The sequence below is a fragment of the Puntigrus tetrazona genome, chromosome 16 (genome assembly GCF_018831695.1).
Source record: "Puntigrus tetrazona isolate hp1 chromosome 16, ASM1883169v1, whole genome shotgun sequence".
Taxonomy (NCBI): domain Eukaryota; kingdom Metazoa; phylum Chordata; class Actinopteri; order Cypriniformes; family Cyprinidae; genus Puntigrus; species Puntigrus tetrazona.
Window position 1 is genome coordinate 401,732 of NC_056714.1, and position 18,997 is coordinate 420,728.

At 41.3% G+C, this 18,997-nt stretch overlaps 1 protein-coding gene across 1 annotated transcript in view; it reads left to right on the forward strand.

Annotated features, from left to right (window-relative positions):
- Positions 1–18,997, forward strand: part of mboat1 (membrane bound O-acyltransferase domain containing 1) — a 65,247-nt gene that overhangs the window by 24,634 nt on the left and 21,616 nt on the right. The window contains exons 3-7 of the mRNA XM_043261578.1: positions 1,666–1,743; positions 2,359–2,454; positions 3,474–3,529; positions 3,874–3,928; positions 11,939–12,131. Coding sequence (XP_043117513.1) covers positions 1,666–1,743; positions 2,359–2,454; positions 3,474–3,529; positions 3,874–3,928; positions 11,939–12,131 — 478 coding nt within the window. The remainder of the gene's footprint in view (positions 1–1,665; positions 1,744–2,358; positions 2,455–3,473; positions 3,530–3,873; positions 3,929–11,938; positions 12,132–18,997) is intronic.

Consider the following 18,997-nt stretch of genomic DNA (forward strand, 5'->3'; position numbering starts at 1 on the left):
AGGTGACCTCATTATTATAAGTGCTACTTAAGTTATGATGCTTTTGAGAAACTATAATATTAAGAGCAGTCATACAATAATTTTTACAAACTTTTGGGAAATGCAGCCCAGGTGCGTGCACACCCATACAATAATAGCTAGGCTACATGTGGTGAAAGAGGTTTGAGGCCCCTGGAGAAACTGGGGGCCCCATCTGATATTTGCAAAATTGGAGAAAATGCTCCATTGGGTCAAATGTTCACTCACTGCTCAAAATGCAGACTCTTCTGCAAGCTGGCAAATCCTCTTAAGTAAAAACGATTTAAAGTAGAATTTCATTGTGTGCAAAGCTTATTGGAACGATGTGAGATTGTAAAGAATTTACATAAATTGCAAACAAACATAACTATTAAAACATTAAATCTCAAATATAAGAAATGTAAATTTGAATAAGCAATTTTGAGAATATAAAATTAAATAAGAAACAACTTACCGTAAATTCTGGACTATAAAGCGCACCTGCATATAAGCCGCATCCGCTCTATTTAAAAAAAATAAAAAATAAAAAAATAAACAAGCCGCATATAAGCCGCATCCGCTCTATTTAAAAAAGTTTTGCTCTCCCCGCTGCCTCCTCCAGCGTCTCACCATAGACTCATTGATGCTAAGCTTCTGAGCAGCAGCGCGGTTTCCTTCTTGTATAGCGAGATCGATGGCCTTCAACTTAAAACTTGCATCATACGAACTTCTTCGTGTGGGTTCCATGATGAAGGGGTGAGGATTTGAAAAGATAGAGTTTGACAGGATTGGTAATTTGTCGTCCTTCTATCCGCTTCTACCGACTTATATCTGCTAAAGAGGAACTAGCGTATTCTTCTTGAACTAGCGTATTCTTCTTTGCATTTATTTTGTCTTAGTTTTGATTCTAATTCCGGTTAGAGCGCCCCTAGCTGTGGGAAAAAATCTGCAGAATAGCCGCACCTTTGTATAAGCCGCATGGTTCAAAAACCATGAAAAAAGTAGCAGCTTATAGTCCAGAATTTACGGTAATTACATGAATTTTTGAGTGAAATTAATAATATAGCACCCATTACACACATAATCAAAGAGTTTTTTAAATTTTAAATTTCAATTTAAAATAGTAATTTATAGCATTCTATAAATATATTTATCATGTTAACAAGGCAGGTATTTACTGAGTGTTGGTTCAGCGAGCCTTAGCTTTCATTCTTTGCTCAAATGATTAGATATTTATTACACATTTCAAGACATATCATATCTAATTCCCACTGCAATGAGGTCAACAAGTGGAGTCTAGTGTGAGACTATTACATTTTCAATTGTAGTTGATCTACTGTAGTCTAATCTACTGTAGATTAAAGTAGTTTGAATAAAGTCTTATAACTGAATTAGATAAACACTAAAATAATTCAGATGATTTAAAATACGAGTAAACCAAAATATTTTAGTCCAAAGATTAAAAAAAAAGACTTGAAAATTGAAAATGAAAATTTGCTAGTCAAAATTAATACTGCCTGCAACACTTTAGCAACTTCAGAGGAAACCCTAATGACTTCCAGGCAAATGTTCTAAGCGCTGCATGACAATTTAACACAGCCCTAACATATACTGCATTTGTAAAAAATAACAATCTTAAATAATTTGTTATTGTTCTTGTTGTCACAGGTATGCCATACACGTCTTCATCCTGGTGTTGGCTTGTTATGGAATTATGATCAAAGCCAGTGTAGACAATGTTCACAGGTGAGTAATTTCTCTATTTTCTTGTGCAGCATTGCTTATTTATTCTGCAAAGCGATGTGCATTTTTCCTGATATGGTCGGTGTCTTTTGATTAGACATGAAAGAGGACTTCACAGACCTGTCTTATTCTGTTTTATAGCTTTTTCCATATCTATGCAATGAAGTGGTAATAATTAAAATAACATTAATAAAATGTGCAAAGCATTTTAACCGAATAAAATTATTAGCAGAAACCACAATCCTGCCTGAAAATATATCTTAATTCTATCATTCTTTAAAAAATATTTAATAATATAGAATGCTTTAAAATTATTAAATAGTGTAGCAATTCTGTCTTGTTTAATGTAATTTAGTTTTATTTGTTTTAATTTTTTGGTAATAAGATGATACACAACAGAATTGTAAAAATTAAAATATGGAATTGCATGATGTATGTAAATATTATTCCTTATAAAAAAACTATGCCCCTTCATTTACACAGATACACACAGAACAGGTAGACTTACTAGACTGGCTATTGTCATGTTAATTTCTGAAGTGTTGTTAGATCTTAACAGCATTATATAATAGTTTTTCCCCAATACGTCAACACTGGAATTATATGTTCTAATTACAGGTATACTATGGTTGCATCACTAGGATACCTTACTGTTTGCCAAGTAAGCAGAGTCTTCATATTCGACTATGGTATTCTCTCCACGGATTTTTCAGGGTGAGGATTTAATCACTCATGTTTGTTGATGTGACCACTCTCTGAGGCATTTGGACAACAGTTTTGTCAGGTTTTTGTACACAACCCTTGAAAAACAAAATTGACAGAAAAAATATAGCAATGCATAACGTATACCTGCATAGGATTTTATTGCCTTTTTTAAATTTTTCAGTCTGTTTTTCCCCCTTCAAATTTCATTTTTGTTATAAGTATAAAAAATTATTTGCCTTATGCTCAGTTTTCTGATGCAAAAACTCATTGCATCATAGAGCATTAGTTGGGTTGGATAGAACATGGTTGGGATGTCTCTAAAAATTAGGATAGGCAAAAATGCCCCTGATTTATCTCATTTACATCATATAGTTACGCAATATCACACAAGAAATAAAATGATTTTATACAACAGTTAGAAATAAATTTATTAATATGTTATTTTAAACACAATATTGTCTGTTTTTGCTCAATTTTGGCAACATAAAGTAAAGACTAAGCATTTTTTATTTCGTTGGTCACTCCGATCAGTCTGATGGTGATGAGCCACTTCAGGTCGAACAAGCCTAATGATTCATTGAACCATTCATAAAGAATCATTTACTTCACTTCTGAGTGAGTCAGCTAAAATCAGCTAAAGTAATAAACAACTCAATGACTTAATCATTGAGACACTTACTACCACCTACTATCGGTTTTAGTTTATTATAAAGTATCATTTCATAAAATTATAATTTAATATTTTCATAGTAACAAAAATATTTCTTGCTCCCCGTTTCATGCTTTGACTGCATTGTTTGACCATGCCACCCCCAAATAAAACATGCATTATCCAATCTGCCCCAAGCTTTACCTTTGATGAAAGACCTTGACTAAAGACATCTACATGCCAAAATTCAGTTAAAGTCATAGAGCCACTGGCAACAAGAAAGCTGGACACATGAGTGACTTTGATATTTCTTGTATGGTTACCACTTTAAATGCATATTGCAGACCGTTTCATTTACTTTGTCTCTTCTTATTTTCAGCCCTTTAATGATAATAACACAGAAGATCACTACTCTTGCCTTTCAGGTACACGATGGTGAGAAATTATTCCACTTGTTTCTCAAATAACATTTTCTTTTTGCTGTTGTTGCACTGTAAAAATTTAGACCTCCCAGCTAAAAAAGTTCTATTGACTCGTTGCATCTAAATTTTTCCATTGGCCCAACTGAATTTCTGCACTGCCCTGCACAATTTTCAGTTGGCATAGCTGAAAATTGAATAATTAAATTCTGTCCATGGAAAAATTTAGATGTAATGAGTTCTGAGGTTTCTTACAGTGTGTATATTTTATTTGTTGATTGTCACTCTAAATATCATGACATCTTAAAAATTCAGCTTATCATTTAAAAAAAACATGAATTCTTGTCTTTTCTATATTAGGTATGTGTCGAAAGCAGGAGGAGCTTAAATATGATCAGAGACGACTGGCTGTACAGTATGACATTTAAACTGTTATTTTTAAATGTTATTTGTTTTTATTTTTTCAGTTATTATATTCTAGTCTATGTCTACATACTTTCATATTTGTGATTGCTAGCATGTATTGCCATTTAAATATTTGTACATTTCAGAACAGCCAATACAGCAAAATATAAATAATAAATAAAAAATGTATTAAATACATAAAAGTAAGGAAATTGTCAAATGACCTGCAGAAATGGCTGGCAAAACAAACTAAAGCTTTAATAAAAAACACTCTGTGGTGAGGCCTTCGAAGTTGAAGCAGGATTTGAAAGTTGTGCTTCAGACTAAGAGAGCCTTGCAAAAGAAGCCCTGACGGTCATGCTGCAGGGCCTCAGAGGGCAGTCCCCCCCTCAGAGAGCCCCCTCAGTATACACTGCATTACACTGTGTCTGTCTGCCTCAGATGTCCTCAGGGGACCACCTTCTGCCCATTCCAAATGACTATTCTCTCAGTGCTAGCGACAGACACGTCTCTCACTGGTTGGGGAGCAGTCTGTGGAGGGGTCATCTCACATCAACAGCCTTGAGAGATCTACATTTTTCAATGTAGTGAAAAATGCCTTTCAGGCATTGAAACACTTCCTCCCAGACATAAGGGATCTACATTTGTGGTCTCTTACATAAACAACCAAGGAGGCCTGCGTTTGCGCTCCTTGTACAAGCTGGTGTACCAGATCCTTGTGTGGGCTTGGGACAGACTCCTCTCACTAAAAGCTCAGCTCAATTTCGGTCTTTCAACAGAGGTTGTTGAGACCATCCTCCAATCCAGAGCTCTATCTATGAGGAAACTGTATGCCCTGAAGTGGAAACTTTTTACTTCATGGTGTAGAGTCCATCAGCGTGACAGTCCTGGAGTTCCCGCAAGCTAGATTCTTTACAGGGGTCACCCATTCCACCCTGAAGGTTTATGTGACAGGGATTTCGAGCACTGGACATGTACGTCCACAGAGTTGCATTGTGAAGAAAAAGCAATCAACTGCTCATCTGCTTTGGTCACCCTAAGAAGGGGTTTCCTGTGACTAGGCAGACTTTGAGCAGGTGGATAGTAGATGCCATCGATTTACCTTTTGAGTCCTCTGGTCTCCCACCGAAGCTAGGAGTTAGAACACGTGGTGTGGCGGCCTCCAAGGCCCTGTTACCTGGGGTCTCATTGGCCGAGATTTGTGATGCTGCGAGTTGGCCTATCCCAAATCAAATCAAATTCTAATTTTATTTGTCACATACACATACATACATAGTACGACATGCAGTGAAATGTTTTTTACAACCGTCCAGCGTCAAAATAGAAAACAAAATATATATATAAATATAAAAATATATATAAAGAAGAAGTGCAAAGTATTAAAAATAAAATAAAGTATAGAATATAAAATATAAAGTATAAAATGTAAAGTGGCTGTGCGAATGTCCAATGCAAAGTGACTAGTGCAATATTTTCCTGTGTAATTGTCCAATTGTAAGTGGGTATCTGGGGAAAGAGGGGGTGAACATGGGAATCCCGGTGATTAGGTGCTGGGTGTTCTCTGGTTCAGACTCCGAATGGCCTGTGGGAAGAAGCTCCTCCTCATTCTCTCTGTGTTTGCCTTCAGGGAACGAAAGCGCTTTCCTGAACGCAGCAGAGAAAAGTTGGGATTGTTGGGATGGCTGAGGTCTTCCACGATCTTCCTGGCCCTGGTACAGCACCGCTTGTTGTAGATGTGCTGCAGCACAGGGAGCTCAGTGCGAATGGTGTGCTCAGCTGACCGCACCACCCTCTGAAGGGCTCGCCTGTCCTGCATGGTGCTGTTCCCGAACCAGGAGGTAATGTTTCCCGTCAGGGCACCCTTGATGGTGCAGGTGTAAAAGTTCCTGAGCACCTGAGATGGGAGTCTGAAGTCCCTTAAGCGCCTCAGATGGTATAGACGCTGCCGGGCCTTCTTCCACAGGGTGTCAAGACAGGTCCTGCGTGATGTGAACACCCATGTACCGAAAACTGTCCACTCTCTCCACTGGGGTCCCGTCGATCATGATGGGATGGTAAAAGCGCACCTGCTTCGTACTGAAGTCCACTATTAACTCCTTTGTTTTGCTGACGTTCAGGAGCAGATTGTTCTCTTGACACCATCTCTCCAGGTTGTTGATCTCCTGAAGGTAGGCCATCTCATCGTTGTTGGAGATCAGGCCCACCACGACATTGTCGTCAGCAAATTTAATGATGGTGGTGGAGTTTGTAGTGGCCACACAGTCATGTGTGTACAGCGAGTACAGCAGGGGGCTCAGAACACAACCCTGAGGGGCTCCAGTGCTGAGAGTGAGGGAGGATGAGGTGTGTTTTCCCATCCGTACGGCTTGTGGTCTGTCGGTCAGGAAGTTGGTGATCCAGTGACGCAGGGATGGGCTGATTCCCAGGACCTCCAAATTCGAGGTGAGTGTGGAGGGAACTATGGTGTTGAACGCTGAACTATAGTCCACGAACAGCATTTTCACATAGTTCCCTTTCCTAAAATCCAGGTGGCTCGTGATTGTGTGGAGGAGGTGTGTGATGGCATTCTCCGTAGACCGGTTTTGGCGGTAGGCAAACTGTAGTGGGTCCAGTGTGTCCGGGCGGTAATCATTCAGGCAAGATGGTTGGACAGGAACAATGATGGACTGTTTGAAACACGAGGGGACTGTAGACTGTTTCAGGGAGAGATTAAATATCTCAGTGAACACCGGCGATAGCTGGTCAGCACAGGCTCTCAGAACCCGACCTGTGATGCCGTCAGGTCCTGCTGCCTTCCTGGTGTTCACTCTCCTGAATGCCCTCCTTACGTCGTGCTCCGAAATGGTGAACGCGATTTCCTTTCCGGCTCTCTCGGCATATTTTATTTGCCTTGAACATTGGTCTTCCAGTTACCATTTTGTGAGAGTATAAATGTGTGTCCCTATTTGTATTTGATCTCATGGCCACTGTTTGTAACGCTTGGGCCCCATTTAATTTAGTCTTGCAATTTTTTATTTTTTATTGTTCGGTAATCCCTTGATCTTGTGGTCCGTATACTGACACAAATTTCTGATTTATTCCCAAATTCACCAGCGCACGCTTAAGAAAATTGGCCTGAAATCCTAGACCGTTATCTGGTTGAACCATTTTAGGAAGTCCAAACCTGGGAATAATTTCCCTTCCAAGAGTCTGAGCCACCACCTCAGCACTCGGTTTCCCCACTGGGAAGGCTTCAACCTACCTTGAAAACCTATCCACTGTCACCAGTATGTACCTTTTTCCTTTCACTGGTATGATCATATCAACGGAGTCCATTACAACGGCCCTTCCACACTTGGATATAGGCACATTGGGTATAGGCATCTCATTAATTGCTTTTAAGTCATGTACTAGTCTCCACTTGTCATTATGTTGTCTTACAGACAAAATGGGCGTGTTACAGGTAGATTCGCTCACTACCAAAACCCCTGCTTTTAGCATTCACTCAATTACTGATCTTATCCCTTCCCTAGCTTCTTCACTCATTCTGTATTGTTTCCTAAAGGGCTTCCTGCATCCTTCAATTGTCTCAACTACTATTGGCTGCACATTAGCCATGTGACCTACATTAAAGTCTCCCTTGGCCCCTAGCTCTTCAGGTAGTTCCCTCACCATCTGTTCTTTGTCTTCATCTCCTGACAAAATGATTTGCTTTTTTTATTCCTACTTCTGTTTGCTCATATGGAAGTAAGTACCAGCCATATTCACGGTTTACTAACACTCCTTCCTCATCCTTTTTCCCACTATGACTTTTTCATGTAACGACCCAGATCCCTTGCTCTGTGCTCTTTCCCACACCCATATGGTTACATGTAGATGACTCTTTGGTACCTTGAAAAATTTCAATTCGGCTTGTTTAATACTATTAATCATATTAATTTAGGTTCTTCCCTAAATTCTTACTGTGAGGTGATCACCCCCCGTTGCTTCCATGTTTTGGCATGCTGCCATATCCAGCTTATACAGTCCTGCTCCCCTAGTGGCAGGGGAGTCAGTTTTGTCTTGTCAAATTTCATTGGGTATAGGGAGTTAGATGCAGAACTTAATGAATTCCAGACTACTCTTCGATATTGATCAAAGCTTTGCCCATCAAAGACAGGTGTTCCCACAGCTTGGCTCAGCCCTGAATCAAGTCATACATTCTTAACCTCTTTCCCTCAAATCATGAAATTTATCTATCATGTTTTCGACATCTTTGTGCCGCCATTGAACATAGTTAGTGTGTCTTCCCTCTAGTCTCAAAGGCATTTGATGTATGCCCTTTCTGCTTAGCCTTTTTCTTCCCTATTACCGTCCTGACCTGGTCCAACCTACAGGACTACTCATACTAGTCTGAGCGTCTATTTCATCTACACTGTATTGTTGTCTGATTTGATTTGTTATATTGACTGCATGCATTTTTCCTCTCTTCTTCACCTTCATATCACCCCCTTCAATGATGTCATATTCTGCTTTTTGTCTTACATTGTGTTCCCTATACATTTCATAGCATCCAGTCTGCAATGATGCAACATATCTAAATTATCAGATCACTGTTGTAGCTATATCCTCCTTAACTTTTTCTGATTCTTCTTCTCTGTCGGTTCCCTCTTTTCTGTGTACCCTACTGCTTTGTCTTTTTTCCCCTGCTGCTTCAGCCTCCACTGTCCGTTTTTCCACTTCCTGTCTTAAGTGTTTCTATATCCGTTGCCTTAGTGTCCATCAAAAATTTTAATTCTAGACTGCATTGGTTCCTTCTCTCTGTTCAGCAGTTCACTTCCTATTTCATTTTGAAGTGGCTCTGATCTGCTAATAGGTTTCTCACTTGCTGCAGCTTCCCTTCTATTAATGTCATCATCTAATTCTACCCTGCCTTTTAATGCAGTCTGTCCCGATATTGCAGGATATATACCATGGACAGCGGCGCTGTATTAGGTGGTATGGAGTATGAGTATGAAGGGGCAGTGCTCGGAGGTTGAGTGTATTCAGATGGAGGCTCAACTAGGGTGCGAGTGGTGTGTGAGTTAGCACCTCCTATCTCCCTGCTCTTCAGTTTACTTTTTCACTTGCTCCTTTTCAGCTTTCAGCCTCTGTCATAATTTTCTCAGTTTGTGTGCTCCACAATTCCCTAACGTTTGCCCATGCATCAATTCCCTTCAATTTATTCTCCCTTTTCCCTTTTCTATTAGTTTGCTGGTATCACTGGCTTTATATACCCTCAACCAATTCCTCATATCTCTTATTTTGTCTTTGTTCCAGGTTCCCTCAATTGGCCACTGAAACGGCTATGCCTCCACCTTTCTCTTAAGTTTCTCATCTCTAGTGGTTTTATGCAGGTCTTTACACCATAGCTTCAGTTGATCTACTGCACTCTTTTCCATATTACCAGCCATATTGCACTATTCTATAGGTGTCTGAGATATAGTCACTTCTAACTATCTAGATATCTTCTCCATTCCAATGCTTTTCTATCAAGTTCCTAAGTCTGTGGAAAATGTGCGTAGGATGACTGCTAAACACCTTCATATCAAATCAACTTTTGTTGTCACTCAAGTAATTACCTGTCTGTAATATGTTCTCACACACTTCGACTTATTATTCTGTGACAATCATAATGCACAGGGCATACTAACCATACTATATCAGCAAGAGGTAATACTTAAGCAGTTGTGCTTATTTCAATGTTCTCTTTCCTTCTGTTATTTTCAGACTTCCTGCAAGCAATTTGCTACAACTGCACAGCCATGCAGATTTAGTATTATAAACCTAACACAGCAACAGTAGAATACAGCAGTATTAATCACATTTAGACCTGCCTAAAATAAATTCACAGGTAACCGTTTCCCTTTTCCCCCTAAAAGTTATAACCTTTATAACTTTACAAATTCACCATTGCAAATATTAACTAAAATCTCCCTATACATTTTCCCACCATCAGCAATTCTTTATCATATATTGCCTGTGATATGATACATTGCTTTTTATAGAAAATACAATAAATTAAAAACACCCACAGTTTTTCATACAGCGGTTCCCTGACCACCAAATTTTCCTGTTTCGAACCCCCTGTTTAGGGCTTGGGCTGTCTTGCAGAGGGTTCCTCACCACAAAATCAAATGCTTCAGTTAAACACATACACATTGAAACTAAAAATAAAAGAGAGTGCAGTATTTCTCTTCTCGTATGCTTTTAGTTTCACTATTAAATGTATAAACACATACATTTATGACGTGTACAAACCACAATCTATTCCCAATCAAAAACCAAATGTTTGTTCATGGTTAAAGAGAGAAATTAATATAATTTGAATCTCAGTGCTCTTTCTGTAATCTATCCCAAAGTGCTACCACAATCAGGCATAGAAATAGCCTGTTGCCAAAAACACTTGTTGGCAGATGTAAATTAGCATAAAACTTGTACATAGTCAGATGTTGTTTTTTTTTTTTTTCTGTTATAGCCCAGGAGCTGCTCGGTGCTCTGCAAAAGGGTGCTGCTTGGTGCTCTGCAAAATTACCTTCCAAATCAGCCTGAACTTGTTCTGCGTTCAGGGTGGGAACATGTCCTCATTGCGAGGCCATCCTCTATGCTGTTATCACTTGGTCTGTATTTTCTGCTGTAAGCACCCTTCGGGTCAGATGCAGAGCTGCTAGTAATGCTTGCCTTGGCTGCCATGAGTATCATTCTGGAGGTGTCCATGCCGCCCAGCCCTGAGCCCTCATGGCTGGATGATTGGTCCCTGGGTGCTGATCAACAAAAACAAATCACGGTCCACTCCGGTTTCTTTCTTTCCGGGTGTGCATGAGGAGCTGACATACTCATGGATGGCTCCTTTAACAGCCAGAAGCTGCTTGTCTCCCTCCTCCGTCCTCACCACCCTTGATGGTGTGGCGGCAAGGGGCTATGTGGACATTCCCCAGCGTTCCTGCAAAACGCAGCTACCTGGCGGAATCATCCCAGACTCCTCTTAGGCACTCGCTGCTAAGACCTACAGTAAGGCGGGCCAAGCTGCCTCTGCTCTGCTCACTAAAAGAGCTGCATGAGGATGGCCGACCCGGTGTTGATGCAAGGAGCTGTGCACTGTGACCGACTTCGCTCTCCAGGTGACAAAGGTTACAGCTCGGTCTCTCATCTCATCAGCGTCATCTATGACTCAACCTGGCCAAAATGCGTGACGCCAACAGGATTAGTTGCCTGGGTGCTCCCATCTACTCTGCTGGCCTGTTCAGCCTCATTGTTGAGGACTTCACTTAGTAGTTCTCTGCAGTCCATCAGCAGACTGAGGAGATTCAACCCCTTTTTTCCCTGGTGCCCCCTGTAGCAACAACCTCTGCTCTGCATTGTGCTGAGTCTCCATTGAAGTTGTCTTCGTTGAGCATCGCTCAATCAGTAGATGGTGAACAAGGTGCCACTCCTTCCCCCAGAGGAGGGCCAGGTGGACAATCTTCGGTTTCTTCTGTTTGGGTTTGTGGTACCCAAATGTTCAGAAAAGTGCAATTTCCTCATCCTCCGGGCCTTCGGGTCCAAGGGTTCACAGTGTGCGACTCTTCTTTCTCATTTATAGTGAAATCCTCTTTTTTTTTTTTGAAATACTAATTTTTAATTTGTTACCACCAGTTGGTAAAGCTGAGTCAGAAGTCAGCCAAGAAGCCGGAACTCAACATTGTCCATCTCTCATACACGGACATACACAACAAAATATAATAGATAAATATGGTTTTATATACTGTGTGTGATAAAATTGTAAAAACGTGATAAAATACACTACAACAAAAAAGTCACAACAGATCCTTAATTTAGTACATATTTGATTAAGTACATTTGACTGCACTTACATCAAATTAAACCTAAAACTGAACTATAAGAGAAATAGGCCATGTGCTTGCACAATGCTTTAGCAAAATCAGGAAATAAAGACAGAAAAAACACAAAAATAAATAAGTTGTGATTGTGTAATTAGTCTTTGTAGAATCTCTTTACTGACACTTTTTTTTTTACTTTACAGCTTTAAGCCATCACTGTTGGAGTACCTAAGCTACAATATAAATTTCATGAGTATCTTGGTGGGACCATTCAGTATTTATAAAGACTACATAGAGTTCATAAAGGGCCAGCATGTGCAGCACAGGCTAAAAAGAGTGAAAGACAGCAGCTCTCAGCAGAATGGCTGGAATAAAGTGCCCGAACCATCGCCTGTGGTGAGACATCTAAACATTACTTTAAAAAACTGGTGTGACAGCCAGCTTTCCTGCTTTTCTGTCAAAATAAGCCAACTGGTGTAACTGGAAGGCTCAATCTCACATACACACTACATTAACTCACAAACAGGTTGGGCCTCATTTACAAACAAACGTAAGGCAGGAAATTGGGTGTTCTGTCGTTTCAATGCAAAACTTGGAATTTATCAATATGGACACAAGCTGTGGCTATGATCAGATCCCATGTCTGGTTTTTGAACTTCCACACAACATTAGGACTTTAGCTCTATATGCGCAAATAACAGGGTAAATAACAGACCATAAGGATTTGCACATTTTCACATCACACACCTGCCGATCGTAATGGAGAAAAAACTGAAATTAAGTCTATAAAATAAATAGGACCACACAAAATATAGAACAATTGGCTATAGCCTAATATAGCCTAATTCACAGATAACAAAAGGGTGGAAAAAACTATAGGCTACCTTTTTTTGTGTGTGTATATATATATATATATATATATGTGTATATATATATATATATATATATATATATATATATATATATATATATATATATATATATATATATATATATATATATATATATATATATGTGTATATATATATATATATATATATATATGTATATATATATATATGTATGTGTGTGTGTGTGTGTGTGTGTGTATGTATGTATATATGTATATATGTATATATGTATGTATATATATATGTATATATGTGTGTATATATATACTTGGCGCTTAAGGGTATTCACCTTCTTAACTTGGAGCCATTTTGCTGTTGTTTTGGCAGTATGCTTAGGGTCATGGTGATGTTGCAACGTGAGTGACCTGCCCATCTTCATTTGTCTAGCAGAAGGACACAGTTTCTAGAATTTTGATGAACTTGGCATCATCCATTTTCCTTTCAATCCTGACCAATCGCTCAGTTCCAGCTGAACAGAAACACCACCATGCTTTACAGTGGTATGGTGTGTTTTAGGTGGTGTGCCGTGTTTTTTCTGCTCGCAGTTCAGTCCAAAAAGATACATTTTGGTCTCATTAGACCATAGCCAGAAGGTATCAGACTCTTCCAAATGGGTTTTTGCGTAGCTCAAGCTAAACTGGACATGACACTTTTTTTTTTGCATTTTACCACCTGGTAGCTTCTCTGGCTCTTGCAAATTAACCTGGTGTTAGACTTAATGTATTTTATTTTCCAGGGTGTGAGAAAAGGTAAAGGTTTTCTATTGGCACTCTGTGTGTGTGTGTGTGTATATGTACATGTGTGTGTGTGTGTATATATATATATATATATATATATATATATATATATATATGTATGTATGTGTGTGTGTATGTATGTATGTGTATATATATATATATATATATATATATATATATATATATATATATATATATATATATATATATATATATATATATATATATATATATATATATATATATATATATATATATATATGTATGTGTATATATATATATATATATATATGTATATGTATAATGTATGTGTGTGTATATATATATATATATATATATATATATATATATATATATATATATATATATATATATATATATTATGACGAGCATCCCGAACTACCATCAGTGTCGCCCTGGAAATCGACGAGGAGCACCTGGACACGCTCATCACCGGCTGATTGGACACAGCTGCCGCTCATCACCTGCCGGCTTTAAACAGCCACAAGGCACGCCAAACAGGCTGAGCACAAACTCCGCACAAGCTGCCATTAATGCGATTTTTCGCTTTTCCCTTAAAGACAGCAGCGTGTGTCCCAATCAGCCCACACCCCTCCACAGACTCACCGCTACAGCATGTCAACCAGGAAGGAGAAGAGCACCGCAGCACTAACGTACCGTACTATTGTTTCTATTTAATAAATCCACCCTCTGGGATATTTATTTTGAGCTCTCCTTGCCGTGTGTTTCCTTCATCTCGTCACACTGGTGGAGAATGCGGGCAAGTTTGTGAAGGAAAACACTGGCATGTGATCTCGGTTTTTACCCCAAACTTTTTTTTCTGTTCTCACCTCCAGTTTTCCGGTTGGCGCAGCACTCCTCCCCAGCCATGGAGGAATTATTGAAGATGCTTACCGAGGTCAGCCTCCGCCATCACCAGATCGTTGAGCACCTGGCTACTCGACAGGGTGAGGTTGCGCAGGAGCTCGTCGTCTTAGGCAGTGTTGTCACGCTCGTCCGAGCCAGCCTTCTGGCTCCCCATAACGTGTGCGCATGGTGAAACACGGCAAGTACCTGCCAGACAGGTGAACCTGTCTGCCCTTTCATTCCCCTGGACCCTGGAAGTCGGCCTTGTCAAGGACCTGCTCGTACCGGTGCTGCTCAGACAAGACTGGCCCGGCTTCAACCGCCTGCTAGCTGCCACCTCCCAGCCTGCCAGCCGCGGAGTGGACCACAGACAATGGAAGCCAGACAGAGGGGCCAAACACCATCCAGCGCTGCTGGCTTCCAATAGTGGGAGGGAAGGTGAGTCCCCCTCCCCAAAACGCCATCCCCACCGAGATCCTAACTGACCAGGGTACCCCCTTCATGTCCTGGCTAATGGCTGACCTCTGCTGCCTGCTACAGGTGAAGCAGTTGAGGACCATGGTCTATCACCCCCAGACAGACGGTCTCGTAGAGCACTTTAACCAAACCCTGAAACACATGCTCCGATGTGTCGTAGCCGAGGACTGACTGGGACCTAATGCACCCGTACGTGCTCTTCGGGATCTGGGAAGTCCCTCAGGCTTCAACTGGCTTCACCCCCTTCGAGCTCCTCTTTGGCCGACAGCCCCGCGGCCTCCTGGACGTTACCAAGGAGGCCTGGGAGCAGCAGCTGGCACCCCACCGGACCGTCATGGAAAATATAAAGGAGATGAGGGAAAAGATGGATTGCGTCATGCTATTAGTCTGGGAACACCTGAGCCAAGCGTAGCAAGCTCAACAGCACTATAATCGGGCAGCCCAACCACAGTAATTTCAACCAGGAGATAAGGTTCTGGTCCTTGTTCCCACTGCAGCTTGCAAGTTCCTCGCAACCTGGCAAGGTCCCTACACGGTGATGGAACGGCTAGGTCTCGTCACGTATCGACTGCACCAGCCAGGTCACCAGCGTGCAGACCAGCTCTACCACATCAATCTGCTAAAGAAGTGGAGAGAGAACGAGGGCCAGGTGACCACCTTCACATTCTCCGATCCCGTGGTTGTTACTGTCAACCCCCATCTCTCGGGCTGCCCAGAAGGGGGAGCTCCAGCACCTGGTCAGTCAGTTCTCTGATGTGTTCTCCTCATGCCCCGGGTGGACAAATGTCATTGAGCATGAGATCCGGAGGGCCCCAGGAGTCATCGTCCAGCAGTGGCCTAATCGGGTCCCAGAGTCTCGTCGGCAAGGTATAGAGGAGGAAATATAACAGATGCTTAATATAGGGGTGATTGAACCGTCTCGTAGCCCTTGGTCCAGCCTGATTGTGATGGTCCCAAAACCTGATGGCACCTTCCGCTTTTGTAATGACTTCCGCCGACTGAACGAGGTGTCGGACTTCGACGGATACTCAATGCCCTAAGTGGATGAGCTGCTGGAAAGGGCCCGGTACATCTGCACTCTCGACCTGACAAAAGGGTATTGGCAAGTACCGCTGTCTACCTCCTCGAAAGCAAAGACCGCCTTCTTGACCCCCAGCAGCCACTGGCAGTACCGGACCCTTCCCTTCGGTCTGCATGGGGCCCCCGCCACGTTCCAGCGTATGATGAACATTATGCTCCGACCCCATCAGGTGGTCACATCGGAACCCGATGCTTCTGACACGGGTCTTGGCGCGGTCTTATCCCAGATCCAGAAGGGAGAGGAGCATCCGATCCTGTACATCAGTCGAAAGCTGACCTCGGCTGAGAGAAACTACGCAGCAGTGGAAAAAGAGGCCCTGGACACACTCATCATCAGCTGATCGGACACAGCTGCTGCTCGTCACCTGCCCGCTTTAAAAAGCCACGAGGCACGCCAAACAGGCTGAGCACAAACTCTCATTAATGTGACTCTCCCTTTTTCCCTTACAGACAGCAGCGTGTGTCCCGATCAGCCCACACTCTGGCACGGACTCACCACTACAGCACGTCAACCAGGAAGGAGAAGAGCACCGCAGCACTAATGCACTTTGGGACACTGTTTCACCCGTTTCACCGTACCATGTTTTCTATTTAATAAATCCACCCTTCGGGGGAATTTATTTTGAGCTCTTCTTGCCGTGTATTTCTTTCACCCCGTCACAAAATTTATTGGATATTTCAAACTTTTTTTAACAAATAAAAAACTGAAAAATTGGGCGTGGAAAATTATTCAGCCCCCTTAAGTTAATACTTTGTAGCACCACCTTTTGCTGTGATTACAGCTATAAGGCGCTTGGCGTATGTCTCTATCAGTTTTGCACATTGAGAGACTGAAAATTTTGCCCATTCCTCCTTGCAAAACAGCTCGAGCTCAGTGAGGTTGGATGGAGAGCGTTTGTGAACAGTAGTTTTCAGTTCTTTCCACAGATTCTCTATTGGTCTCATCTGACCAGAGCACCTTCTTCCACATGTTTGTTGTGTCTCCCAGGTGGCTTGTGGCAGACTTTAAACGACACTTTTTATGGATATCTTTAAGAAATGACTTTCTTCTTGCCACTCTTCCATGAAGGCCAGATTTGTGCAGTATACGACTGATTGTTGTCCTATGGACAGAGTCTCCCACCTCAGCTGTAGATCTCTGCAGTTCATCCAGAGTGATCACGGGCCTCTTGGCTGCATCTCTGATCAGTCTTCTCCTTGTATGAGCTGAAAGTTTAGAAGGACGGCCAGGTCTTGGTAGATTTGAAGTGGTCTGATACTCCTTCCATTTCAATATTATCGCTTGCACAGTGCTCCTTGGTATGTTTAGAGCTTGGGAAATCTTTTTGTATCCGCCTTTAAACCTCTCCACAACAGTATCTCGGACCTGCCTGGTGTGTTCCTTGTTCTTCATGGTGCTCTCTGCGCTTTAAACGGACCTCTGAGACTATCACAGTGCAGGTGCATTTATACGTAGACTTGATTACACACAGGTGGATTCTATTTATCATCATTAGTCATTTGGGTCAACATTGGATCATTCAGAGATCCTCACTGAACTTCTGGAGAGAGTTTGCTGCACGCCCAATTTTTCAGTTTTTTATTTGTTAAAAAAGTTTGAAATATCCAATAAATTTCGTTCCACTTCATGATTGTGTCTCACTTGTTGTTGATTCTGCACAAAAAAGTCTTATAGCTTTATGTTTGAAGCCTGAAATGTGGCAAAAGGTCACAAAGTTCAAGGGGGCCGAATACTTTCACAAGGCACTGTATGTATATATATATATATATATATATATATATATATATATATATATATATATATATATATATATATATATATATATATATATATACAGTACAGACAAAAGTTTGGACACACCTTCTCATTCAAAGAGTTTTCTTTATTTTCATGACTATGAAAATTGTAGATTCACACTGAAGGCATCAAAACTATGAATTAACACATGTGGAGTTGTATACATAACAAAAAAGTGTGAAACAACTGAAAATATATGTCATATTCTAGGTTCTTCAAAGTAGCCACCTTTTGCTTTGATTACTGCTTTGATTACTGCTTTGCACACTCTTGGCATTCTCTTGATGAGCTTCAAGAGGTAGTCACCTGAAATGGTCTTCACTTCACAGGTATGCCCTGTCAGGTTTAATAAGTGGGATTTCTTGCCTTATAAATGGGGTTGGGACCATCAGTTGTGTTCTGCAGAAGTCAGGTGGATACACAGAAGATAGTCCCACTGAATAGACTGTTAGCTGCTCTTTTTTTGCCATAATAAGAATTCTAAGTAAAGAAAAACGAGTGGCCATCATTACTTTGAGAAATGAAGGTCAGTCAGTCCAAAAAATTGGGAAAACTTTGAAAGTGTCCCCAAGTGCAGTCACAAAAACCATCAAGCGCTACAAAGAAACTGGCTCACATGCAGACCATCCCAGGAAAGGAAGACAAGAGTCACATCTGCTGTGGAGGATAAGTTCATCCGAGTCAGCCTCAGAAATCGCAGGTTAACAGCAGCTCAGATTAGAGACCAGGTCAATGCCACACAGAGTTCTAGCAGCAGACACATCTCTAGAACAACTGTTAAGAGGAGACAGTGTGAATCAGGCAACAAGCAGAAGAGACTTGTTTGGGCTAAAGAACACAAGGAATGGACATTAGACCAGTGGAAATCTAATGTCCAAATTTGAGATCTTTGGTTCCAACCTCCGTGTCTTTGTGCGACGCAGAAAAGGTGAAAGGATGGACTCAATATGCCTGGTTCCCACCGTGAAGCATGGAAAAGGAGGTGTGATGGTGTGGGGTACTTTGCTGGTGACACTGTTGGGGATTTATTCAAAATTGAAGACATACTGAACCAGCATGGCTACCACAGCATCTTGCAGCGGCATGCTATTACATCCGTTTTGTGTTTAGTTGGACCATCATTTAATTTTCAACAGGACAATGACCCCAAACACACCTCCAGGTTGTGTAAGGGCTATTTGACCAAGAAGGAGAGTGATGGGGTGCTGCGCCAGATGACCTGGCCTCCACAGTCACCGGGCCTGAACCCAATCGAGATGGTTTGGGGTGAGCTAGACCACAGAGTGAAGGCAAAAGGGCCAACAAGTGCTAAGCATCTCTGGGAAATCCTTAAAGACTGTTGGAAGACCATTTCAGGTGACTACTTCTTGAAGCTCATCAAGAGAATTCCAAGAGTGTGCAAAGCAGTAATCA